Below are 26,428 nucleotides of genomic sequence, written 5' to 3'. Positions count from 1 at the left end.
AGTGAATCAGTTATACATATGTTCCCGTATCTCTTCCCTCTTGCGTCTCCCTCCCTCCCACCCTCCCTATCCCACCCCTCCAGGCGGTCACAAAGCACTGAGTCGATATCCCTGTGCCATGCGGCTGCTTCCCACTAGCTATCTACCTTACGTTTGTTAGTGTATATATGTCCATGCCTCTCTCTCGCTTTGTCACAGCTTACGCTTCCCCTTCCCCATATCCTCAAGTCCATTCTCTAGGAGGTCTGTGTCTTTATTGCTGTCTTACCCCTAGGTTCTTCATGACATTTTTTTCTCTTCTTAAATTCCATATATATGTGTTAGCATACGGTATTTGTCTTTCTCTTTCTGATGTAATTCACTCTGTATGACAGATTCTAGGTCTATCCACCTCATTACAAATAGCTCAATTTTGTTTCTTTTTATGGCTGAGTAATATTCCATTGTATATATGTGCCACATCTTCTTTATCCATTCATCTGATGATGGACATTTAGGTTGTTTCCATCTCTGGGCTATTGTAAATAGAGCTGCAATGAACATTTTGGTACATGATTCTTTTTGAGTTATGGTTTTCTTAGGGTATATGCCTGGGAGTGGGATTGCTGGGTCATATGGTAGTTCTATTTGTAGTTTTTTAAGGAATCTCCATACTGTTCTCAATAGTGGCTGTACCAATTCACATTCCCACCAGCAGTGCAGAGTGTTCCCTTTTCTCCACACCCTCTCCAGCATTTATTGTTTCTAGATTTTTTGATGATGGCCATTCTGACTGGTGTGAGATGATATCTCATTGTAGTTTTGATTTGCATTTCTCTAATGATTAATAATGTTGAGCATTCTTTCATGTGTTTGTTGGCAGTCTGTATATCTTTGGAGAAATGTCTATTTAGGTCTTCTGCCCATTTTTGGATTGGGTTGTTTGTTTTTTTGTTATTGAGCTGTATGAGCTGCTTGTAAATTTTGGAGATTAATCCTTTGTCAGTTGCTTCATTTGCAAATATTTTCTCCCATTCTGAGGGTTGTCTTTTGGTCTTTTTTATGGTTTCCTTTGCTGTGCAAAAGCTTTGAAGTTTCATTATGTCCCATTTGTTTATTTTTGTTTTTATTTCCATTTCTCTAGGAGGTGGGTCAGAAAGGATCTTGCTGTGATTTATGTCATAGAGTGTTCTGCCTATGTTTTCCTCTAAGAGTTTGATAGTTTCTGGCCTTATATTTAGGTCTTTAATCCATTTTGAGCTTATTTCTGTGTATGGTGTTAGGGAGTGATCTAATCTCATACTTTTACATGTAGCTGTCCAGTTTTCCCAGCACCACTTATTGAAGAGGTTGTCCTTTCTCCACTGTACATTCCTGCCACCTTTATCAAAGATAAGGTGTCCATATGTGCGTGGGTATATCTCTGGGCTTTCTATCCTGTTCCATTGATCTATCTTTCTGTTTTTGTGCCAGTACCATACTGACTTGACTACTGTAGCTTTGTAGTATAGTTTGAAGTCAGGGAGCCTGATTCCTCCAGTTCCGTTTTCCGTTCTCAAGATTGCTTTGGCTATTTGGGGTCTTTTGTGTTTCCATACAAATTGTGAAAGTTCTTGTTCTAGTTCTGTGAAAAATGCCAGTGGTAGTTTGATAGGGATTGCATTGAATCTATAGATTGCTTTGGGTAGTAGAGTCATTTTCACAATGTTGATTCTTCCAATCCATGAACACGGTATATCTCTCCATCTGTTTGTATCATCTTTAGTTTCTTTTATCGGTGTCTTATAATTTTCTTCATACAGGTCTTTTGTCTCCTTAGGTAGGTTTATTCCTAGATATTTTATTCTTTTTGTTGCAATGGTAAATGGGAGTGTTTTCTTGATTTCACTTTCAGATTTTTCATCCTTAGTGTATAGTAATGCCAGAGATTTCTGTGCCTTAATTTTGTATCATGCTACTTTACCAAATTCATTGATTAGCTCTGGTAGTTTTCTGGTAGCATCTTTAGGATTCTCTATGTATAGTATCATGTCATCTGCAAACAGTGACAGCTTTACTTCTTCTTTTCTGATTTGGATTCCTTTTATTTCCTTTTCTTCTCTGATTGCTGTGGCTAAAACTTCCAAAACTATGTTGAATAAGAGTGGTGAGAGTGGGCAACCTTGTCTTGTTCCTGATATTTGTGGAAATGCTTTCAGTTTTTCACCATAGAGGATGATGTTGGTTGTGGGTTTGTTATATACGGCCTTTATTATGCTGAGGAAAGTTCCCTCTATGCCTACTTTCTGCAGGGTTTTTATCATAAATGGGTGTTGAATTTTGTCGAAAGCTTTTTCTGCATCTATTGAGATGATCATATGGTTTTTCTCCTTCAGTTTGTTAATATGGTGTATCACGTTCATTGATTTGCGTATATTGAAGAATCCTTGCATTCCTGGAATAAACCCCACTTGATCATGGTGTATGATCCGTTTAATGTGCTGTTAGATTCTTCTGCTAGTTTGAGGATTTTTGCATCTATGTTCATCAGTGATGTTGGCCTGTAGTTTTCTTTCTTTGTGACATCCTTGTGTGGTTTTGGTATCAGGGTGATGATGGCCTCGTAGAATGAGTTTGGGAGTGTTCCTCCCTCTGCTATATTTTGGAAGACTTTGAGAAGGATAGGTGTTAGCTCTTCTCTAAATGTTTGATAGAATTCACCTGTGAACCCATCTGGTCCTGGGCTTTTGTTTGTTGGAAGATTTTTAATCACAGTTTCAATTTCAGTGCTTGTGATTGGTCTGTTTATATTTTCTATTTCTTCCTGATTCAGTCTTGGCAGCTTGTGCATTTCTAAGAATTTGTCCATTTCTTCCAGGTTGTCCATTTTATTGGCATAGAGTTGCTTGTAGTAATCTCTCATGATCTTTTGTATTTCTGCAGTGTCAGTTGTTACTTCTCCTTTTTCATTTCTAATTCTATTGATTTGAGTCTTCTCCTTTTTTCTTGATGAGTCTGGCTAATGGTTTATCTATTTTGTTTATCTTCTCAAAGAACCAGCTTTTAATTTTATTGATCTTTGCTATCGTTTCCTTCATTTATTTTTGATTTATTTCTGATCTGATTTTCATGATTTCTTTCCTTCTGCTAACTTTGGGGCTATTTGTTCTTCTTTCTCTAATTGCTCTAGGTGTAAGATTAGGTTGTTTATTCGAGATGTTTCCTGTTTCTTAAGGCAGGATTGTATTGCTGTAAACTTACCTCTTAGAACTGCTTTTGCTGCATCCCATAGATTTTCGGTCATCGTGTCTCCATTGTCATTTGTTTCTAGGTATTTTTTTATTTCCTCTTTGATTTTTTCAGTGATCACTTCGTTATTAAGTATTGTATTGTTTAGCCTCCATGTGTTTTTATTTTTTACAGATCTTTTCCTGTAATTGATATCGTTGTGGTCGGAAAAGATACTTGATACAATTTCAAATTTCTTAAATTTACCAAGGCTTGATTTGTGACCCAAGATATGATGTATCCTGGGGAGTGTTCCATGAGCACTTGAGAAAAATGTGTATTCTGTTGTTTTTGGATGGAGTGTCCTATAAATATCGATTAAGTCCATCTTGTTTAATGTATCATTTAAAACTTGTGTTTCCTTATTTATTTTCATTTTGGATGATCTGTCCATTGGTGAGAGTGGGGTGTTAAAGTCCCCTACTATGAATGTGTTACTGTCGATTTCCATTTTTATGGCTGTTAGTATTTGCCTTATGTATTGAGGTGCTTCTATGTTGGGTGCATAATTATTTACAATTGTTATATCTTCTTCTTGGATTGATCCCTTGATCATTATGTAGTGTCCTTCTGTGTCTCTTCTAATAGTCTTTATTTTAAAGTCTATTTTGTCTGATATGAGAATTGCTACTCCAGCTTTCTTTTAGTTTCCATTTGCATGGAATATCTTTTTCCATCCGCTTACTTTCAGTCTGTATGTCTGTAGGTCTGAAGTGGGTCTCTTGTAGACATCATATATATGGGTCTTGTTTTTGTATCCATTCAGCCAATCTGTGTCTTTTGGTGGGAGCATTTAGTCCATTTACATTTAAGGTAATTATCGATATGTATGTTCCTATTCCCATTTTCTTAATTGTTTTGGGTTCGTTATTGTAGGCCTTTTTCTTCTCTTGTGTTTCTTGCCTAGAGAAGTTCCTTTAGCAGTTGTTGTAAAGCTGGTTTGGTGGTGCTGAACTCTCTCAGCTTTTGCTTGTCTGTAAAGGTTTTAATTTCTCCATCAAATCTGAGTGAGATCCTTGCTGGGTAGAGTAATCTTGATTGCAGGTTTTTCTCCTTCATCACTTTAAATATGTCCTGCCACTCCCTTCTGGCTTGCAGAGTTTCTGCTGAAAGATCAGCTGTTAACCTTATTGGGATTCCCTTGTGTGTTATTTGTTGTTTTTCCCTTGCTGCTTTTAATATGCTTTCTTTGTATTTAATATTTTACAGTTTGCTTAATATGTGTCTTGGTGTGTTTCTCCTTGGATTTATCCTGTATGGGACTCTCTGTGCTTCCTGGACTTGATTAACTATTTCCTTTTCTATATTAGGGAAGTTTTCAACTATCGTCTCTTCAAATATTTTCTCAGTCCCTTTCTTTTTCTCTTCTTTGGGAACCCCTATAATTCGAATGTTGGTGCATTTAATGTTGTCCCAGAGGTCTCTGAGACTGTCCTCAGTTCTTTTCATTCTTTTTTCTTTATTCTGCTCTGCAGTAGTTATTTCCACTATTTTATCTTCCAGGTCACTTATCCGTTATTCTGCCTCAGTTATTCTGCTATTGATCCCATCTAGAGTATTTTTAATTTCTTTTATTGAATTGTTCATCGTTGCTTGTTTCATCTTTAGTTCTTCTAGGTCCTTGTTAAATGTTTTTTGCAGTTTGTGTATTTCCAAGATTTTGGATCAACTTTACTATCATTATTCTGAATTCTTCTTCAGGTAGACTGCCTATTTCCTCTTCATTTGTTAGGTCTGGTGGGTTTTTATCTTGCTCCTTCATCTGCGGTGTGTTTTTCTGTCTTCTCCTTTTGCTTATCTTACTGTGTTTGGGGTCTCCTTTTTGCAGGCTGTAGGTTCGTAGTTCCCATTGTTTTTGGTGTCTGTCCCCAGTGGCTAAGGTTGGTTCAGTGGGTTGTGTAGGCTTCCTAGTGGAGGGGACTAGGGCCTGTGTTCTGGCGGATGAGGCTGGATCTTGTCTCTCTGGTGGGCAGGTCCATGTATGTTGGTGTGTTTTGGGGTGTCTGTGGACTTATTTTGATTTTAGGCAGCCTCTCTGCTAATAGGTGGGGTTGTGTTCCTGTCTTGCTAGTTGTTTGGCATAGGATGTCCAACACTGTAGCTTGCTGGTTGTTGAGTGAAGCTGGGTGCTGGTGTTGAGATTGAGATACCTGGGAGATTTTTACCATTTGATATTATGTGGAGCTGGGATGTCTCTTGTTGACCAGTGTCCTGAAGTTGGCTCTCTCACCTCAGAGGCACAGCACTGATGCCTGGCTGCAGCACCAAGAGCCTTTCATCCACACGGCTCAGAATAAAAGGGAGAAAAAGTAGAAAGAAAGAATTAGTAGAAGAAAGAAAGAAAGAAACAAAGAAAGAGAGAAAGAAAGAAAGAAACAAACAAAAACAAAGAAAGAAAGAACGAAAGGAGGGAGGAAAAACAGAAAGAAAGAAGATAAAGTAAAGTAAAGTAAGAGAAAATATAATAAAGTTATTAAAATAAAAAATAATTATTAAGCGAAAAATAAAAGAAAACAAATTAAAAACAGACGGATAGAACCCTAGGACAAATGGTGGAAGCAAAGCTATACAGACAAAATCTCACACAGAAGCATACACATATACACTCACAAAAAGAGGAAAAGGGGAAAAAATCCTAAATCTTGCTCTCAGAGTCCATCTCCTTAATTTGGGATGATTCGTTGTCTATTCATGTATTCCACAGATGCAGGGTACATCCAGTTGATTGTGGAGCTTTAATCCGCTGCTTCTGAGGCTGCTGTGAGAGATTTCCCTTTTTCTTCTTTGTTCTCACAGCTCCTAGGGGCTCAGCTTTGGATTTGGCCCCGCCTCTGCGTGTAGGTCGCTGGAGGGCGTCTGTTCTTCGCTCAGACAGGACAGGGGTTAAAGGAGCCGCTGATTATGGGGCTCTGGCTCACTCATGCCGGGGGGAGGGAGGGGCACGGAGTGCGGGGCGAGCCTGCGGCGGCAGAGGCCAGCGTGACGTTGCAGCAACCTGAGGCGCTCCGTGCGTTCTTCCCAGGGGAGTTGTCCCTGGATCCCGGGAACCTGGCAGTGGCGGGCTGCACAGGCTCCCTGGAAGGGGGGTGTGGATAGTGACCTGTGCTTGCACACGGGCTTCTTGGTGGCAGCAGCAGCAGCCTTAGCGTCTCATGCCTGTCTCTGTGTTCCGCGCTTGTAGCCACGTCTGGCGCCCGTCTCTGGAGCTCCTTTAAGCAGCGCTCTTAATTCCCTCTCCTCGCACACCAGGAAACAGAGGGAAGGAAAAGTTTCTTGCCTCTTCGGCAGGTCCAGACTTTTCCCTGGACTCCCTCCTGGCTAGCCGTGGCGCACTAACTCCCTCCAGGCTGTGTTCACGCCGCCAACCCCAGCCCTCTCCTGGTGCTCCGACCGAAGCCCGAGCCTCAGCTCCCAGCCCTGCCCGCCCCGGCGGGTGTGCACACAAGCCTCTTGGGCTGGTGAGTGCCAGTCGGCCCTGATTCTCTGTGCGGGAAATCTCTCCGCTTTGCTTTCCACACCCCTGTTGCTGTGCTCTCCTCCGCGGCTCCGAAGCTTCCCCCTCCGCCACCCACAGTCTCCGCCCACGAAGGGGCTTCCTAGTGTGTGGAAACCTTTCCTCCTTCACAGCTTCCTCCCACTGGTGCAGGTCCCATCCCTATTCTTTGTCTCTGTTTTCTCTTTTTTCTTTTGCCCTACCCAGGTACATGGGGAGTTTCTTGCCTTTTGGGAGGTCTGAAGTCTTCTGCCAGTGTTCAGTAGGTGTTCTGTAGGAGTTGTTCCCCGTGTAGATGTATTTCTGGTGTATCTGTGGGGAGGAAGGTGATCTCCGCGTCTTACTCTTCCACCATCTTCCCCCAATCTGTCATATGGTTTTTATCATTCAGTTTGTTAATATGGTGTATCAAACTGATTGATTTGCCTAAACTGAGGAATCCTTGCATTCCTGGAATAAACTCCACTTGATCATGGTCTATGATCCTTTAAATATGCTGTTGGATTCTGTTTGCTAGTATTTTGTTGAGTAATTTTTGCACCTATGTTCTTCAGTGATATTGGCCTGTAGTTTTCTTTTTTTGTGACATCTTTGGTTTTGGTATGAGGGTGATGGTGGCCTTGTCGAATGAGTTTGGGATTGTCCCTCCCTCTGCTATATTTTGGAAGAGTTTGAGAAGGATAGGTGTTAGCTGTTCTCTAAATGTTTGATAGAATTCGCCTGAGAAGCCGTCTAGTCCTGGGCTTTTGTTTGTTGATCACAGTTTCAATATCAGTGCTTGTGATTGATCTGTTTATATTTTATGTTTCTTCCTGGTTCAGTCTCGGGAGGTTGTGCTTTTCTAAGAATTTGGCCATTTCTTCCTTGTTGTCCACTTAATTGGCATATAGTTGTTTGTAGTAATCTCTCGTGATCCTTTGTATTTCTGCAGTGTCAGTTGTTACTTCTCCTTTTTCATTTCTAATTCTGTTGATTTGAGTCTTCTCCCTTTTTTTCTTGATGAGTGTGGCTAATGGTTTATCAATTTTGCTTATCTTCTCAAAGAACCAACTTTTAGTTTTTTTGATCTCTGCTATCATTTCCTTCATTTCTTTTTCATTTATTTCTGATCTGATCTTTATGATTTCTTTCCTTCTGCTAACTTTGGGGATATTTTGTTCTTCTTTCTTTAATTGCTTTAGGCGTAAGGTTAGGTTGTTTATTTGAGATGTTTCTTGTTTCTTGAAGTAGGATTGTATTGCTATAAACTTCCCTCTTAGAACTGCTTTTGCTGCATCCTATAGGTTTTGGATCGTCGTGTTTTCATTGTCATTTGTTTCTAGGTATTTTTCTATTTCCTCTTTGATTTCTTCAGTGATCTCTTGGTTATTTAGTAGCGTATTGTTTCGCCTCCATATGTCTGTATTTTTTACAGTATTTTTCCTGTTATTGATATCTAGTCTCATAGTGTTGTGGTCGGAACAGATACTTGATACGATTTCAATTTTCTTAAATTTACCAAGGGTTCATTTGTGACCCAAGATGTGGTCTGTCCTTGAGAATGTTCCATGAGCCCTTGAGAAGAAAGTGTATTCTGTTGTTTTTGGATGGAATGTCCTATAAATATCAATTAAGTCCATCTTGTCTAATGTGTCATTTAAAGCTTGTGTTTCATTATTTATTTTCATTTTGGATTATCTGTCCATTGGTGAAGGTGGGGTGTTAAAATCCCCTATTATTGTGTTACTCTCAATTTCCCCTTTTATGGCTGTTAGCATTTGCTTTATGTATTGAGGTGCTCTTGTGTTGGGGCATAAATATTTACAGTTGTTATATATTCTTGGATTGGTATTTTGATCATTATGTAGTGTCCTCTTTTGTGTCTTGTAATAGTCTTTATTTTAGAGTCTATTTTGTCTGCTATGAGAATTGCTACTCCACCTTTCTTTTGATTTCCATTTGCATGGAATATCTTCTTCCATCCCCTCGCTTTCAGTCTGTATGTGTCCCTAGGTCTGAAGTGGGTCTCTTGTAGACTGCATATGTCCGAGTCTTGTTTTTGTATCCATTCAGCCAGTCTATATCTTTTGGTTGAAGCATTTAATCCATTTACATTTAAGGTAATTATTGATATGTATGTTCCTATTACCATTTTCTTAATTGTTTTCAGTTTGTTTTTTTTTTGTTTTTTTTTTGTTTTTTTTGTTTTTGGGGTTTTTTTTTTTTTTTGTGGTACGCGGGCCTCTCATCGCTGTGGCCTCTCCCCATGCAGAGCACAGGGTCCGGACGCGCAGGCCCAGCGGCCATGCCCCACAGGCCCAGCCGCTCCGCGGCATATGGGATCTTCCCAGACCGGGGCACGAACCCGTGTCCCCTGCATCGGCAGGGGGACCCTCAACCACTGCACCACCAGGGAAGCCCATCAGTTTGTTTTTGTAGGTCTTTTCCTTCTCTTGTGTTTCCTTCCTAGAGAAGTTCCTTTAACATTTGTTGTAAAGCTGGTTTGGTGGTGCTGAATGCTGTTATCTTTTCCTTGTCTGTAAACATTTTAATTTCTGCATCAAATCTGAATGAGGTCCTTGCTGGGGAGAGTAATCTTGTTTGTAGATTTTTTCTTTTCATCACTTTAAATATGTCCTGCCACTCCCTTCAGGCTTGCAGAGTTTCTGCTGAAAGATCACCTGTTAACCTTATGGTGATTCTCTTGTATGTTATTTGTTGCTCTTCCCTTGCTGCTTTTAATACTTTTTCTTTGTATTTATTTTTTAATAGTTTGATTAATATGCGTCTCTATGTGTTTCTCTTTGGGTTTATCCTGTATGGGGCTCTCTGTGCTTTCTGGACTTGATTGACTATTTCCTTTCCCATGTTAGGGAAGTTTTCAACTATAATCTCTTCCAATATTTTTTCAGACCCTTTCTTTTTCTCTTCTTCTTCTGGGACCCCTGTAATTTGGATGTTGGTGCGTTTAATGTTGTACCAGATGTCTCTGAGACTGTCCTCAATTCTTTTTTTTCTTTTTTCTGCTCCCTGGCAGTTTTTTCCACCATTTTATCTTCCATCTCACATATCTGTTATTTTGTTATTGATTCCTTCTAGTGTATTTATAATTTCAGTAATTGTGTTCATCATTGTTTGTTTGCTCTTTAATTTTTCTAGATCCTTGTTAAGTGTTTCTTGTCTTTTCTCCATTCTGTTTTTGAGATTTTAGATCATCTTTACTGTCATTACTCTGAATTCTTTTTCAGGTAGGTTAGCTATTTCATCTTCATTTATTTGGTCTTGTAGGTTTTTACCTGCTTCTTCGTCTGTAACATATTTTTTTGTCGTTTCTTTCTTTTTTTTGGATGGGTGGTGCTGTATTCCTGTCTTACTGGTTGTTTGCCCTGAGATGTCCAGTACTGGAGTTTGCAGGCAGTTGGATAAAGCTGGGTCTTGGTGCTGAGATGAGGACCTCTGGGAGGCCTCACTCCAATTGATAGTCCCTGGGGTCTGAGCTTCTCTGTTAGTGCAGCGGTTTGGACTCGGAGCTCCTACCACAGGAGCTCGGACCTGATCTGCAGCCTAGGAATCAAGATCCTGCAAGCTTTGTGGCATGGTAAAAAAAAGAAAGAAAGAAAGAAGAAAAGGAGCAGTACAGTATCAAAGAATAAAAAACAAAATTGAATTAGAAAGATAAAAATTATATTAGGAAAAACAAAACTCTAATTGAAACAACTGCAACAAGGTAAAATAACACAACAGAAAAAAGAAAAAAAGCGGGGGGAGGGCAGGGAACAAGCCAAAAAGAGAGAACAATAACAAAGTATAAAGAATAAAATAAAATTAGAAAAATAAGAGGTTTATCAGGAAAAATAAAAATATAATAGAACAACAATGAATCAACAAGGTAAAACAGAACCCCAATCCAAAAGAGGAAAAAAGAAAAAAATTCACCTTGGCTATGGGGGCAGAGTGTAAGCTGGGGTGAAACAGGTAGGGGTGCGAGTTAGGGTGGGGCGGGACCTAGGCAGGTGGGGGGTGACATTTGAGCATGGGGTGGAGCGTAGGTGGTGATGTTCAGGCATTGGGCGGGGCCTCTGCTTAGGACCTGCGTGGAAGGGGAGAGGTAGCATGTCGAAAGAAGGGCCTCTGGAGTGTGGAGTTCTGGAGTTTGGAGGTAGGGCCCTGAGTGAGGGTGTGGGGGTGGGGTTTAGGCCAAGTGTTGGAGGGTGTCTCTGAGTGCAGAGCTGCGGCCCTGGGTCGGGGGGGGTGGGGACGGGGCTTGGTTTCTGCGAGGCAGGAGGGAGGCTCTGAGGGCAGAGGATTAAGCCTGGGAGCCCAACAAGCTCCCCGGTGCCTAAGTGGACAGGGAAAGCACTGGCCCCATTCCCTTCCATTCTTTTGTGCCTCTCCCCCACTGTCTCCCCCAGGGTCTCCCCCCCCCCGTGGACCCCTAACCGTGGGTGGGTCCCACTGGGTGTAGGAACTCCTCCTCTCCCTAGCCACCCCTCAGGGGTGCTGTCCCTTAGGTCCGGCCTTTACTTTTGCTCCCCCTTCCCTCTCTCCCACTTCCTCAGGACCTGTGTGGCTGGAGGGGGCCTCGGTAGGTAGAGGATCAGGCCTGGGATCTGAACAGGTTCCTGGGGGCCCAAGTGGGCAGGGGAAACCTGGCCACGCTCCCTTTTGATCCTCTGCCCTCCCAGTGGTTCCCCAATTTCCCCCTTTGGACGTGGGATTCCTTCCCCTCCCCCACCTGCCCCTTAGGGGTGCCAGTTCCGTCCCACCTCCACTTCTCCCCCCCCTTCACTCCCCCCACATCCCACATCCTACCCAGTTGCTGGGGGTTCCTGCCATCCCCTTAGGTGTCCGTTGTCCCCCACCGGTGCCTGCTAGGTGCCCTAGTTGTGCGGAGACGCGAATTCCCTGTCCTCCTAGTACGCTATCTTGACCCCACCCCTGTAACTAGCTTTTTTGCTTATTTAGCATGTCTTCAAGATTCATCCATGTTGTAGCATATATCAGTACTTCATTTCTTCTTATTGCCAAATACGACTTCAATGTTCAGATACAGTGTTTTTTATCTGTTCATCAGCTGATGGACATTTGAATTGTTTCCACTTTTTGGTTATTAAGAATAATGCTGCTGTGAACATTTCACGTACAGGTTTTTGTTTGGAGGTATGTTTTCATTCCTCTTGATGCCTACCTCAGAGTAGAATTGTTGAATCGTATGGTAACTCCCTGTTTAACATTTTGAGGAACTGTCAGACCCCCCCACAGAGCAGCTGCACCATTTTACATTCCCACCAGCAATGTATTGTTTATGAAATTTAAAGTTAAATATTTCTGCAGGTCTATATCCAGTTAAATAGGCATGTATTGAGTACATGCCCAATATATGTGAGGTACTGTATTATGTACTAAGTGGTAAGAAAATTGTAAACTAAATGTAAGCAATAGGGACTTCCTTGGTGGTCCAGTGGTAGAGAATCCACCTCCCAATGCAGGGGATGTGGGTTCAATCCCTGGTCGGGGAACTAAGATCCCACATGCTGTGGGGCAACTAAGCCCGAGCGCCTCAACGAGAGAGCGTGTGTGCTGCAAACTATGGAGCCCACAGTGCTCTGGAGCCCGTGCACCACAACTAGAGAGAAAACCCACACACCACAACTAGAGAGAAGCCCAAGCCCACACGCCACAACGAAAGATCCGCGTGCCTCAAGGAAGATCCTGCATGCTGCAGCTAAGACCTGACACAGCCAAATAAATAAATAAATGAATAAATAAGTAAATTAAATTAATTAAATAAAAATAAATGTAAGCGAAAATTGTAAGCAGTACAGTGACATTCACATATACGGAAACTTTGTATAATTTAATTGTTATATAAACAAAGTGCTGTGGAACAGAAGGGAGTGATTAGTTCTGAGTATTGAAAATTTGGAAAAAACTGAGAAGTCAGCCTTGAATGTTTCAAATCACCTTTTGTATTAAGAATTTTTAATAACATGAACAGACATATTAGGTGAAAAAATTATTTCAAATTATATATATAGTATAATCTCAACTATATTATAAAAGTAGAAAAGGTAGGACACATACTAAATTATTAATGGTAATTATAGGTGGAATTATAGGTGAGTTTTTCTCCTGTAGCCTTCTCATTTCTACCAGAAGCATTATTATACTTTTGTATTCTGAAAAAAATGTATTAAAAATAATAAAAGCTAAATTATTAAGAGACTAAAGTTCATTGCATCTTATCATAGAGAAATTATCTATGGTTTAAAAAAAGGTATAATACTTTATAATTACCTGGTTTCTTTTTTTTTAAGTTTCATGCAGAAATTTATTTTGATCACGACTTACAAAGTTATGTCCTTGTGGATCAAGGCAGTCAAAATGGTACAATTGTAAATGGAAAACAGATTCTTCAAGTGAGTATATACTTATTAATTAAATACTTGCACATTATTTTAAAAAACTGAAATGAAACTTTTTATCCCTCAGGGCCATAGTTATTATACATATCATTTAGTTCAGATTGGTATTCACCCAAATGTGTTAACATGGAAGGGAATTCTTAGAAAGGGCTAAAAAATGTATACAGTAAGTGGATACTTAACTGTTGAGTTTTGACTTCTAATTATGTACCTGTGCCTTATTTTTGGAAATAAATGCATTTTAAAGCTATTCAGAGTAAATGTTCTTATAGCAACTTTAGGGGCCATCCTTTGTGTGTGTGTGTGTGTGTGTGTGTGTGTGTGTGTGTGTGTGTGTGTGTGTGTTTAAACTGTTAAAGGAAATGTTGTTAAACTGTAAACTCCTTGAAGGCAAGGGCTATGTCTATTTAGTTAACTCTTCTATCCCAACATGTAACAAAGTGCTTTAGCACGTAATAAGATAATATATGGAAGGGAGGGAGGGAGGTCTTAGTCTATAAGAATCAAAAATGAGATAAAACTGAATTATCAAGAGAGGACGGAAAAAGGGAAATATGATGCACCTATCTCCTTAACACTTCATCTTTTTGATTGTGATTTTTCATTTTGGTAGTAGACTGTTTGAAGTTTGAGTTGGGTATTTCTGTGATAGGATTGGGCATGGAGATGGGGAGATCAGTGGATTTTGATAATATAAAAATTAGAGGGTTTCCCCGGTGGCGCAGTGGTTAAGAATCTGCCTGCCAATGCACGGCACATGGCTTCGAGCCCTGGTCCTGGAAGATCCCACATGCCGCGGAGCAACTAAACCTGCGAGCCACAACTACTGAGCCCATGTGCCACAACTAGTGAAGCCCATGTGCTTGGAGCTTGTGCTCTGCAATAAGAGAAGCCACTGCAGTGAGAAGCCCGCGCACCACAACGAAGAGTAGCCCCTGCTTGCTGCAACTAGAGAAAGCCCACGCCTGGCAACGAAGACCCAATGCAGCCAAAAATAAATAATAATAAATAAAATAAATATTAAAAAAAAATTAGAAGTTGCTCGGTTCAGCTGTCATCTTCTCAACTAGTAGAATATTATGCATCACCTTCAAGTTTTGTGGAAATGTGTGTGCATATGTCTATCTCATTGAGAACAATCTCAATTTTTATTTTTATAATCAGACATTACAGTAGACATAAAATAAATAAAATAACCATATGTAACTCTCTTGGGTTTGGCTTTGTAATTTTTTTCTCCTTTAGCCCAAAACTAAATGTGACCCTTACATACTTGAGCATGGAGATGAAGTGAAAATTGGAGAGACTGTGTTGTCCTTTCACATTCACCCTGGCAGTGATACCTGTGATGGCTGTGAACCAGGGCAGGTTAGAGCTCACCTTCGTCTTGATAAGAAAGATGAACCTTTTGGTATGTGAAACATACTGTTTATGGGCATGGTAGCTTTTTAATTCACTGCGTGTTCTAAAAAAGTATCAGTACCAGCTTCATATCTAATTGATATAATACTCTATTGAGATACATTTGTATTTAAGTGAATATTATCAAATGAGCCTAAGAAATGACATGTATTTGAAATTTGAGACCTAGACTAGTAGATTATGATTGTAGTTGGTTTTTCTGTGTAGTAATTTGTACTATTACAGCATTAGGTTACTTTATGACCAGGAATGATAATCATTAGCTCTGTTTTTGCTAATCCAGTCTATAGGCTTTTGAAGCAGCACTGCAGTGGTAGCTAAATGTACTTCAAAGGAGTAATTGTGACATAAATAGAGATTGGTTTCCCTTTAACATCTGTTTACTGATATAAAAAGTCATCCACAGTTAAACTCTGATGTAAAATAGTAACATAGAAAATAATAGGCCAAGGTATTAAGATTTATTTGTTGATATATTTGCTTTCCTACTTATAGTTTGTTTGATATATTATCTGTGTATATACCATTACTTTCTATAATAAATAATATTGTAAAATGTTACTATCTTGTTTAAAACCCACTCATCTAAGGCTTTAAAAATTGAAAGATCCTTTTAACTAGTAAGTAATTTTTTTCACATCGTTTGTTTCCTTTAAATACCAACTATACACGTTCATTATGTATTTTTTGTTTTCTCATACTACCTTATGAAAATGAGTATGGCACGTTACATAGTAACGTGAATCTTGGGTTCTGTTATTTTTCTTTTGCACAAGCTTATGTTCCTTTGGAAAACTCACAATATTTCTGCATTTGGATTTCTATTACAGTAACCATATTGAAAAATTAAGATGTGCAGTGTTTCTTTCAGTATCTAAAACATTCCTATAATCTTTCGAGTTTTGGTTTACTTTCCAAGTAGATTTAATTACCAAAATGCTGAAAGGACATCATCACAACCTAAGATCCTTTTATATTAATTTATTTGAACTTTTTATTAATCTGCAGATGGGATACTAGTACTATTAGTTTTTCATTATTAAATAAACAGTATTATATCATATTTAGTGTTTTTTTTTTTCTTTAAACCAAACTCAATTTTTCCTTTTAGTTGGTCCAACTCTAAGTAAGGAGGAAAAAGAGCTGGAAAGGAGAAAAGAATTAAAGAAAATACGAGTAAAATATGGTTTGCAGGTAAGGGAGTTAAATATTGTTACATGTGTTAAACTGTGCGTCTGGTTTTGTATAAAACTGCCTGTAGATAAGCATAGTCCATTTTTATATATAAAAAGAGAGCTATTTAGAATGATTCTGAGATTTATGTAGTTCCTGTTAGTTTTTTACTGTTTACCTCAACAACTGTTGAGGTTGGAGTAGGAAAGTGATGATAATACCCTATATTGGAATACCCATTTCTGGTTTTTAAAAAACTTGCATTAAAATGATACCCTCGAAAAACACAGTTGGAGGACTAATACTGCCTGATTTCAAGACTTATTATAAACTACAGCAATAAAAACAGTATAGTACTGGCAAAAAGATAAATATGTTGATGGAACAGAATAATGAGTCCAGAAATAGACCCATATAGATACATAGATACATAGATAAATGTGTATATGTGTGTGCGTGTGTGTGTGTGTATGATTTTCAACAAAGGCATGAAGGCAATTTGGTGGAAAGAGGATGGTCTTTTTTCAACAGTCAGTGCTGGAACAATTAGATAGCCATATACAACAACAATAACCTTGATCCCCACCTCATAACATATAAAAATGAACTCAAAATGGACTATAGATATAAATTTAAACTTCTAGAAGCAAACCTTAAAAAAAAAGTCAAAGATTTTTTAAGGTATCTAACACTAAAAGCACTATCCATAAAAGCACAAATTGTACTTCCTCCAAAACTTCTGTTCTTCCAAAGACACGATTAAGAGAATGAAAAGGTAAGCCACAGACTGGGAAAAATATTCGCAAATCATATATCTGATAAAAGTCATGTATCTTATACCTAGAGTATATAAAGAACTCTGAAAACTCAATAAGGGAAAACAACTTAATTTAAAAATAAGCAAAAGATTTGAATAGACACTTCACCAAAGCAGGTGGCAAATACACACATGAAAAGATGTTCAGTATTATTAGTCATTGGGGAATTGCTATTTAAAACCAATTAAAAAGACTGACCATACTAAGTGTTGGTGGGCATGTGGAGGAACAGGAACTCTCATACACTGCTGGTGAAAATATAAATGGTGTGATTGCTTTGGAGAAGAGTTTAGTACTTTGTCAAAAAGTTAAATGTACACCTACTGTATTATTCACCATTCTACTTCAAAGTATTTCATTTCTATCCAAGAGAAATGAAAGCATATGTTCATACAAAAACTAGTGAGCAAATGGTCACAGCAGCTTTTTTTCTAAAAGCCAAAAACTGGAAAAAACTCATCTGTCCATCATTAATGGATAAACAAACTATGTTAAATCTATATGGTCAAACACTCTAGCAATAAAAAAGCATAAGCTATTGATACAGATTACAACATGGATGAATCTCAAAATGATTGTGCTGAGTGAAAGAACCAGACAAAAAGAGTACAGTTGACCGTTGAAAAACCCGGGGATTAAGTGTGCTGACTCTCACCTTGGTTGAAAAATCTGCATATAGCTGGTACTCAGCCCTCTGTGTCCACAGTTCCTGTATACCTGGGGTTCTGCATCCACAGATTCAACCAATTGCAGATCGTGTAATACTGTGGTATTTAGTGCTGAAAAAAAATCTATGTATAAGTGGATCCACGAAGTTCAAACCCATGTTGTTCAAAGATCAACTCAACATGCTATATACTTTGATTCTATAAAATTCTAGGAAAGCAAACCTAATGTATCATGGCAGAAAGATCAGTGGTTGCCTGGCTACAGGAGAAGATGCACAGGGAGAGGGGCTGGAGGGATAGATTACAAAGAAGGACGAGGATACTTTTGTGGGAGATGAATATGTTTATTATCTTAATTGTGATGGTTTCATAAGTGTATACGAATCTCAAAAGTAACTGTACACTTTATGTGTAATTTATTGTATGTTAATTATACCTCAGTAAGGCAGTTTAAAAAAATTACCATTTAATCCTATAAGTAGACCAGAAAACTAATTACTATTGCCATTTTACATTAGAGAAACTAGAGCTGGTCACCTACCTACTAAACGACAGAGCTAGATATAGGATCTAGGCCTTAAGTGTATTTGTTCAGTGTTTTTTACACTTTATGAACAAGTCAGAAAAGATGCTGCCAAAATAACATTTTTATGCAGAATTGTATTTTTTGTTACTGTTGTACTAAGGGAGAGAAATCATAATAGAAAAAAATGTTAAGAGGTTAATTTGGGAGGAAAATAGAAGATCTATAAGGAGAGATTAAAATGTTTTTTCAAAAATTTTAGCTTAATTTCTACATCATTTTCTGGGGGGAATACCCATTAGGGTTGGTGGTCTGTATTTTTCTGTTTTGAAAGCAAAATTAACTAAAAACTTCTGTGGTACTTTCCTTGCATTGCTCTAGCAGTCTGTAGCATCTTTTTGGATGAATGTTGTACTTTTTATGTAAAGATTAGCAAATAGTAACAAAGGGGAAGAGGAGCCTTTGAAACCCCAAGCTGAATTGCCTGTCTCTTTTGTGCCACTGCCATATCTTGTGTATACCTTAATTGTCGAACCAGTCATACTGTAACATGCTGAAGACTGTGTGTGTCTGCACTTTAGGATTATAAATTTCTTTGCATTCTGTCACCTAGCATAGGGCATAACTTACTCTTTACTTAGAAAATATTTGTGGAGTGACTGATTAATCATGTAATGAAGCTGTATTGAAGCAAAAAGCTATTATTATTGCCAGGGTAAAAGAGCATTTATTTCCTTTTATCTATTTTTTAAAGACTTTCTACATTTTTCCCTTCTAAGGAACAGTATCAAAATATTTTAGGTCCTTTGGAACTTTCAGTTCCTTAGAGAAAAGGAGAAGTAGATTTTTTTCCCCAGCCCCAGGGGTTCTCCATATTTTTTTGAATACTGGTAGTTCATATGAGAATATGAGTACACAGCATTGATTCAAAATATACTATATTTTCACTATATTAAAGGGGATAGAATAGATATATTCAATAATGTAATTGTCTTAATTTGTATATCTTAATTTATATCATGGCTTATTTAATGGAGACCACATTGAACCATATTTGCTAAGCAAGGCAAATATACAGACATTATATTTTTATTTATTAGTTTTGTTTTCCTCAATGAATATTTCATGTTTATGAAGAATACAGACTACGAAGATGAAAAGGCTTTGAAGAATCCAAAATATAAAGATAGAGCTGGAAAACGTAGGGAGCAGATTGGAAGTGAAGGAACTTTCCAAAGAGATGATGCTCCTGCATCTGTTCATTCGTAAGTATTAAATTTTAATTGCTTGAAACAGTCTTTGTACCATAATCAGATTCATAGGGTGATGTGATTTATAGGGCTATATAATCTGATAGGTAGCCTTTTAAAGGAATAATATAGATCAAGATGGAAGCTCTACATCTGTTTACATTTTCCTCTAATATTGGTATTGCGTTATTCCCTAGAAAATTACTGATCATATATGTAAGTATACATACAGATTTATCACATACAAACTTAAACACACATATATATGCATGGCTAACATTGTAGCCACACAATTGAGTGACCATACTTTTATATATTAGATATTTAGGAGGCTGGGCTAGTAAGAAATTGGTATGGACTGATACTTTTAATAGTTATTTCAGAACTCAACTGCTTCTGTTCTTGACCCTGAAATACTATTTTTCTTACTGTTTTTTTTTTGCGGGGGGGGCTGCGTCACGTCTTAGCTGTGGCACGCGGGATCTTAGTTGTGACACGTGGGATCTTTCTTGCGGGGCGCGGGCTTCTTTCTAGTTGTGGCGCCTGGGCTTAGTTGCCCCGTAGCATGTGGGATCTTAGTTCCCCGACCAGGGATGGAACCCGCATCCCCTGCATTGGAAGGCGGATTCTTAACCACTGGACCACCAGGGGAGTCCCTTACTTTTTTTTTTTTTTTTTTTTACGGTACGTGGGCCTCTCATTGTTGTGGCCTCTCCCTTTGCGGAGCACAGGCTCCGGACACGCAGGCTCAGTGGCCATGGCTCATGGGCCCAGCCGCTCCGCAGCATGTGGGATCTTCCTGGACCGGGGCACGAACCCATGTCCCCTGCATCGGCAGGTGGACTCTCAACCACTGCGCCACCAGGGAAGCCCCCTTACTTATTTTTGATTCAGTTCGTTTCTCTTGGTAAACTAGCATTGATAAACATGAAAAATGTAATTTTGAAGCCTACAAAATGATTATATTTCTGCATTTAATCATATATTAGCTACATTTTGTTTCTCAGAATATAAATTCTAGGTTTAGTTAACATTTAAATCTTTCATGTAGAACTAACAATTAGTTACTAAATTTTGACTTATTATCATTTTATTGATTCTAAGATATACTACTTGGATAGAATTTTACAGTTACATGTGACAGCAGTTTTTTCTTAATGGTACATAGACTAACAGTGCATCTTAGAGTTTATGGAGTCACATTTTATGAGGTATAGCATTTTAAATTAGATATGCTAAGCAACATGACAAATATATTTTAAGGTTTAATATTTTTGAAATAATTGCTGGAGAATATGAAGATTGCATTACAGTTAAATTAGAAGACAGAAATGAAAAATGAAATCCATTGGTCTGACATTGCTTGGGTTATTGTTATTAAAGAGCTAATTTACATATTCTGTAGAACTGAAAAGACAATGTGATAGAACATAAAATTAAAATACCCTTAAATTAGCAGACCATAAAATCATAAAACAAAATGCAAATCGTTAATGAGAGGTTTAGTTTCGTTTTAACTTTTTTTATTGATGTTAAATTCACAAATGTAAGTATCAGTATCAGTGATACATCATAAGATTAACACATTGCAGAATACATGTCCTGGTCAAGAAATAGAAAATTATCAGTAACCGCAGAAACCTACCCTCCTAGTGTCCCCTCTTAATCACTATTCCTCTCTCCTCCCCAAAGGTAACTATTCTACTGACTTCACCAGCATCAGATTAATTTCACGTATTTTTTAACTTTAAATAAATGGAATAATTTAGTATTTATTTTGTGTCTATATTCTTTTTGTTCAGCATTACTTTGTTATATTCGGTACGTTTTATATTATATTGCCATATAATATTCTCTTGTATGAATATGCCACAGTTTATCCACTTTACCACTGATGGACATCTGGATTGTTTCTGATTTGTGGTTATTGTTAGATTTGACTGCAAAACATTCCCTTTTCTGTTAAATAGTATATGTAGGAGTAGAATTTGTGTATCTTCAACTTTATTAGGTAATGCCCAGTAGTTTCTAAAGGAGTCGTACCAGTTATTTTTAATTCATGAATTTATTATAAATGTGACTTAAATGGTCTTTTAGAAGTCAACTCTCATCTTACTTTTCTCTAAAGTGAAATTACTGATAGCAATAAAGGTCGGAAGATGTTGGAAAAGATGGGTTGGAAAAAAGGAGAGGGCCTAGGGAAGGACGGTGGAGGAATGAAAACTCCGGTAAGACTTGAGATTTCTTTCATTCTTTATTCTTGTAATGGATATATTTACTGTACTTACTATATGCCAGGTGTTGCCTTAAGTGCTAGGAGTATTGTAGCAAGCAAAAAGAGACATAATTACTACCTTTGTGGCAATCACAGTTACCAAATATATGTGTTTATGATGTGTTTTGTTTTGTTTTTAAAGTTCTTAGGAAGGCTCTTAGAGTTTTTTCCTTCATCAGACTAGGATAGTGAATGTTATTTCCTGAGCCAGAAGTTCTTCTGTGTCTTTTAGTTATTTTTAATGACTTCTTCACTGTGCCTTGTCCTAACATGCAAGAGCAATCACAGTGTTACTTTACGAACAGGCAGACTCTGTACTAGCTGGAGAATCTGTTTTAGGTTCAAGATTCAGAGCATGTAACAAGCAATAGAGAGAATCATGTCTGGAAAACAATACAGTGGTTTAATTCTATAGTCCCATGGTTCATCAGAGGTTCAGATTCTCTTTCACAAAAACCTTACAAAGTAGTAATATGATCAAAGAACTTTCTTGATAATTAGTTGGTACCTGAAGAAATAATGGGTGCATCAGTGTGAGTTTAATGTAAATTTTCTCATTTCATTGAGGTACAGTGGGATGAACATGGGTTTAGTAGTCAGGTTAGAATATGTGTTCTATTACTAGCTGTGTGACTTAGGGCAAGTTTGGATTTCAGTTTTCATATGTAAAAATGGGGATAATGAGAACTCTTTCAGGGATGTCTGAACATAAAGCCCCTAGGATGGTGCCTGAAATATATTAGGCACTCAGTAAGTGGTGGCTTGTAATGGTTCTCAAAATAATGCGAAGTCCTCCCCTCCTTTTATGAAAATAAACAAGTTCTCTTTTTATGACTCTTAATGTTTAACTTACCTGTTCACTTACTTAGGTGAGGCTTGGACTGTAGGTTTAAATACATCCATTGCTTTTACTTCTCGTTAGAGTAGATGACAGGTTGATTCTGCAGCATCTCAGTGAAATTTGGTGATTGCTGTTTAAGGAGCATTCTGTTTTCTGTAGAGTCATCTGTACTTATTGACAAGCAAGACAATGTATAATCATGTATTTATTCCTGTATGTATTTGATGCATTTGACAGTTTTTTTAATGCATCAATCTTTTCTAATTCAAAGAATTATAGTTAAAGTACCAAATTGGATATAGCAGATTTCAGTGTGTTTAGATACTACAGTAAGTTCTCTTCTTAACTTTTGGTAACAGATCCAGCTTCAACTTCGGCGAACACATGCAGGCTTGGGGACAGGCAAGCCATCTTCAATTGAAGATGTTCACCTTCTCCAAAACAAGAGCAAAAAGAACTGGGAGAAAGCACGAGAGAGGTTTGCTGAAAACTTCCCGGAAACTAAATCTCAGAAAGATGCACCAGGGACTGTGCCTTGGGTCAAAGGGACTGTAGAGTGAAGGTCAGTCATAGAACACAAAAGCTTTTTTATAGAATTTGGAAACTCTTGTTTAATTGCAGAAATTTTCTCTCCAAAAGAGTCAGTGGCATGAGGGAACCGTGTCACAATTTACCCGCTCTTGATTCAGAAATGTGTAATAAAGTGTGGTTTGCAGTTTTGGTTTTTTTTTTTTTCCGGTATGTGGGCCTCTCACTGTTGTGGCCTCTCCCGTTGCGGAGCACAGGCTCTGGATGTGCAGGCTCAGCGGCCATGGCTCACGGGCCCAGCCGCTCCGCCGCATGTGGGACCCTCCCAGACCGGGGCACGAACCCGTGTCCCCTGCATTGGCAGGCAGACTCTCAACCACTGCGCCACCAGGGAAGCCCTGGTTTGCAGTTTTTAAAAAACATTTTTAAAAACTAATAAATAGTGACTGAATCAAGTTATGCTATGAGTGGACTAAAGTTCACAGGGCACAGATGAGCTTATCAAGCTTTGTTACTTTATTTTGTCATTTGCAAGACCCATATAAGCAACTAGCCATATAAGCAAAATTCATGTAACCACTAACTTAAATGTACATTTGTCCTTGTCTCCTTATATTCTCCATTATTGTACGATGCATAACAAAAGAAACATCGAAAGTTTATAAAAACAATTCTGACTATATACATCCTTGTTTATGCCCTTTAGGACCTAGGTAGAAAATGTTGAGAAAACATGGGTAGTGGTGTATAAATGTTATTATATTTGAAATAACCCAAGTAATATTATTGAAGAACTAATGAACTGCTGACATGTTGTAGAAAATCAGTCTCATTGTTTTCTTCTGTGAAGAATCTGTTGATTTGTACTATATATTAAGCATTTACCTTTGGTTTGTTTCATAGCTGAAATATTTAGATATGAACAGTTGAGTACAGTATTGAAATATTCAGTGTGCTGGCATTTGTAGTTTTGATAAATCCCATTGCTGGCAATGGAGTTGTGCCAGAAAAATCTGATTTCTACTGCAGAAGGGTTACCTAGCCAAGGCCTCAAACTCAAGATACTTTTTGAAAACGTCTTCAAATGCAATAAAAAACATTATAACATCAAAAAGAATGATTCATTGAACCAATAATTTAAACATACTGGTCTGCTTTGAACTCATGACCAGCCAGAATTTTCCTCTGTAAATTGGCAGCACAGTAATGAAAGGATGCCTTCAGATTTTCGGAGACTGCAGTGCAGCTTTCTGAGTGCAGGTGTCACCGCTTTGCCCGTTAACACTGTTCTTTTCCTTTCTGTTCAACTTTTCTCTCAGGTTTTTGCTGGGAAATCAATGCTGGAACTGATCTTTTCTCATAATGAATATAAGCTATATAGCTCCTTCATCTACTATAAAGAAATGTCTTCAAGATATAGAAATAGGAAAGGAAAATTCTGGGAAAAAGTATGCAGTGGGGAAGATAATTCAGAAAGAAAGCTACCTGTTGGAGTTTCTAGTCTTAATGTACAGGGTACTTAGGAAGAAAGGGCGGTGTGGAAAGAAAAATAAATATATTACTAAAGATGAGACATATGACCAAACAATTGTCAAGTTATTAAAGGCCTAAGATAGGAAAAACAGAGGTCCTATAATTCTAAAAATCTAGATTAAGTATTTTTCTGTATCCTTTTTGGCCACCTACATACCCTAACACATACACATATATGTACATTAGACTTGGAGGCACTAGGAGTGTCCTGCATTATTTTCTCTAAAGTAGAAAAATTACTCATCTAAATGTGGTTCTGGTGCCGGTGCCCTACATATAGGTAACAATATAGGACCCTCAGAGTAAACTTGCTTCTGGTAGATCTCAACTCATTGGGTTAGTATACAACTGTCTATGTAATATTTCCCATTTTTATTACTAGATTGTGGAAAACTTTTTCATTGTTTTCTTTTGTTAAGAAAATGGAAACTTGAAAATGGTGATAAAAATTGAAATATATGTGATATTTGCTTTATTAAAACCCTTTGCAGATCTAAAGTCTCAGGGCTATACTATACTGGTTAAAGCACTGAATAATGAAAATGTCTGGTTCTATTTCTACCTGTGAAATGAGAATATTTAACTCACATGTTTGTCTTGAATAGAAAATGGGAAAATGTATGTAAAAGCACTTTGTAAATTGTAAAAGTAGTACAGATGTGAGCTTCTGTTTGTTTAGAAGCATAAATATGGATTATGTACAATTTGAATTACACATAAAGTTGTTTTGCGTCTAATATTTAAAACTATAGTTTATTCATGCAGTATAAATTTATTAACTTAATAGCCTTTAAGTGTTTAAGTGGAGCTACAAGTTGCTGAATTTTGAGAAATCTAACATATTTTGCCAGAACATGAGAAGCTGGCAAAATTGAGAACGGAAGAAACCATCACCATTACAGTAAAATAACAGAAATTGTTTTCTAGAATTAAATAGCCAGGAAGCACTTTTTCTCAGAAAGGGGGGGATTTTTTTCTGTCTGTTTTTAAAAGTTTTTACTTCTGATGTTTCACTTACTCTAGTTGTGAACTTATGAAAAGTTATGGTTCACCCAATTCAAACACCTTCCAACTTTTCATGTAAAAGATTATTTCTTAATTTGGCACATTTTAAAGGGGCAGGCAAAAGAAATAGAAATTTCCAACAAGGAGAAATGGTATACAAAGGCCTTCCTTAACGAGTTGCAGGAAAGAGGGGTGTGCTTGGCAGGGAGCCAGAAAGGCGTTTCTAGACCTAGCATCTAAAGGTGTTCTCAAGAACAGCTGAAAGTATTTCCCCATTGTGTTGTTCTAAGTGTGCTTCTTATTTTTGTAGGGCATCACTTACATCTCTGCCTTGAATCTTTGATCTAAAACATTTCCTTTTACTTTTTCAGGCTTTAAAGTGGAAATACATTTGGATTCTTTAAAATGAGTCACTGTTTACGTGTGTGTCTGTGTATCAGGGCCCAGGCTTTCTCTTTGCCTTTCTGCTTTACTCTTCTTAGTGCTGGCTTATGGCATTGTGTTGCAAAATGACTTTTGGAACCCCAGTCATCATAGTCATGTCCAAAACAGAAGAAAGGGGAAAGAACAGTCAGTATTCCTGTTAGTTCTCTTTTATCAGGAAAGCAAAAGCTTACTCAGAAACTCTCACAACAGACTTCTACTTAGGGTTATTAGCCAGAGCCTGATAACATTACTGCCCATAGCTGCAAGGGAAGTTGAAAAGGTAGGCCAACAGGATGGTCTCACTTGCCTTAAGCCAATCATGAACTATCACCTAGGGCAGAACATGTTGCTTGTTGGAACAAAATCAGGTTCAGTGAGCAAGGCAGAGGGGGACAATGGCTACTGAATGGGCAGGTAACTGTCTGCCAGATAACCCAGCTATCCATTAGTGGTGACTTGGGGGGTTGGTTAAATTGTGATGCAGGCCTACTATGTAATACTTTGTAGCCATTCAGACGAGTAAGATAGAACTGTCTATACCATGATAGAGAAGAATATTCTTATTACATTGCTGATTTAAAAAAGCAGATTGGGGCTTCCCTGGTGGTGCAGTGGTTAAGAATCTGCCTGCCAATGCAGGGGTCACGGGTTCAAGCCCTGGTCTGGGAAGATCCCACATGCCGCGGAGCAACTAAGCCCGTGTGCCACAACTACTGAGCCTGCGTGCCACATTTACTGAAGCCTGCGTGCCTAGAGCCCGTGCTCCGCAACAAGAGAAGCCACCGCAGTGAGAAGCCCAAGGAGTGAGCAGATTTTTGCTTTT

The 26,428-nt window shown here is 38.2% G+C and overlaps 1 protein-coding gene across 3 annotated transcripts in view; it reads left to right on the top strand.

Moving 5' to 3' along the window:
* Window positions 1–25,588, top strand: part of AGGF1 (angiogenic factor with G-patch and FHA domains 1) — a 49,859-nt gene extending 24,271 nt beyond the window's left edge. The window contains exons 9-15 of one of the 3 annotated variants that reach the window (XM_004270831.4): window positions 13,036–13,137; window positions 14,389–14,554; window positions 15,677–15,759; window positions 18,885–19,012; window positions 21,126–21,225; window positions 22,473–22,675; window positions 23,961–25,588. In XM_004270831.4, the coding sequence (XP_004270879.1) occupies window positions 13,036–13,137; window positions 14,389–14,554; window positions 15,677–15,759; window positions 18,885–19,012; window positions 21,126–21,225; window positions 22,473–22,673 (780 nt within the window). In that variant the 3' untranslated portion in view covers window positions 22,674–22,675; window positions 23,961–25,588. Of the gene's footprint in view, window positions 1–13,035; window positions 13,138–14,388; window positions 14,555–15,676; window positions 15,760–18,884; window positions 19,013–21,125; window positions 21,226–22,472 lie in introns of all 3 variants that reach the window. The other 2 variants (XM_033430054.2, XM_033430055.2) reach the window with 2 other exon arrangements.
* The last annotated feature ends 840 nt before the right edge of the window (window positions 25,589–26,428 follow it).

Source organism: Orcinus orca, chromosome 3 (genome assembly GCF_937001465.1).
Source record: "Orcinus orca chromosome 3, mOrcOrc1.1, whole genome shotgun sequence".
NCBI lineage: Eukaryota > Metazoa > Chordata > Mammalia > Artiodactyla > Delphinidae > Orcinus > Orcinus orca.
This window is presented reverse-complemented; position numbering and strand designations above follow the sequence as displayed.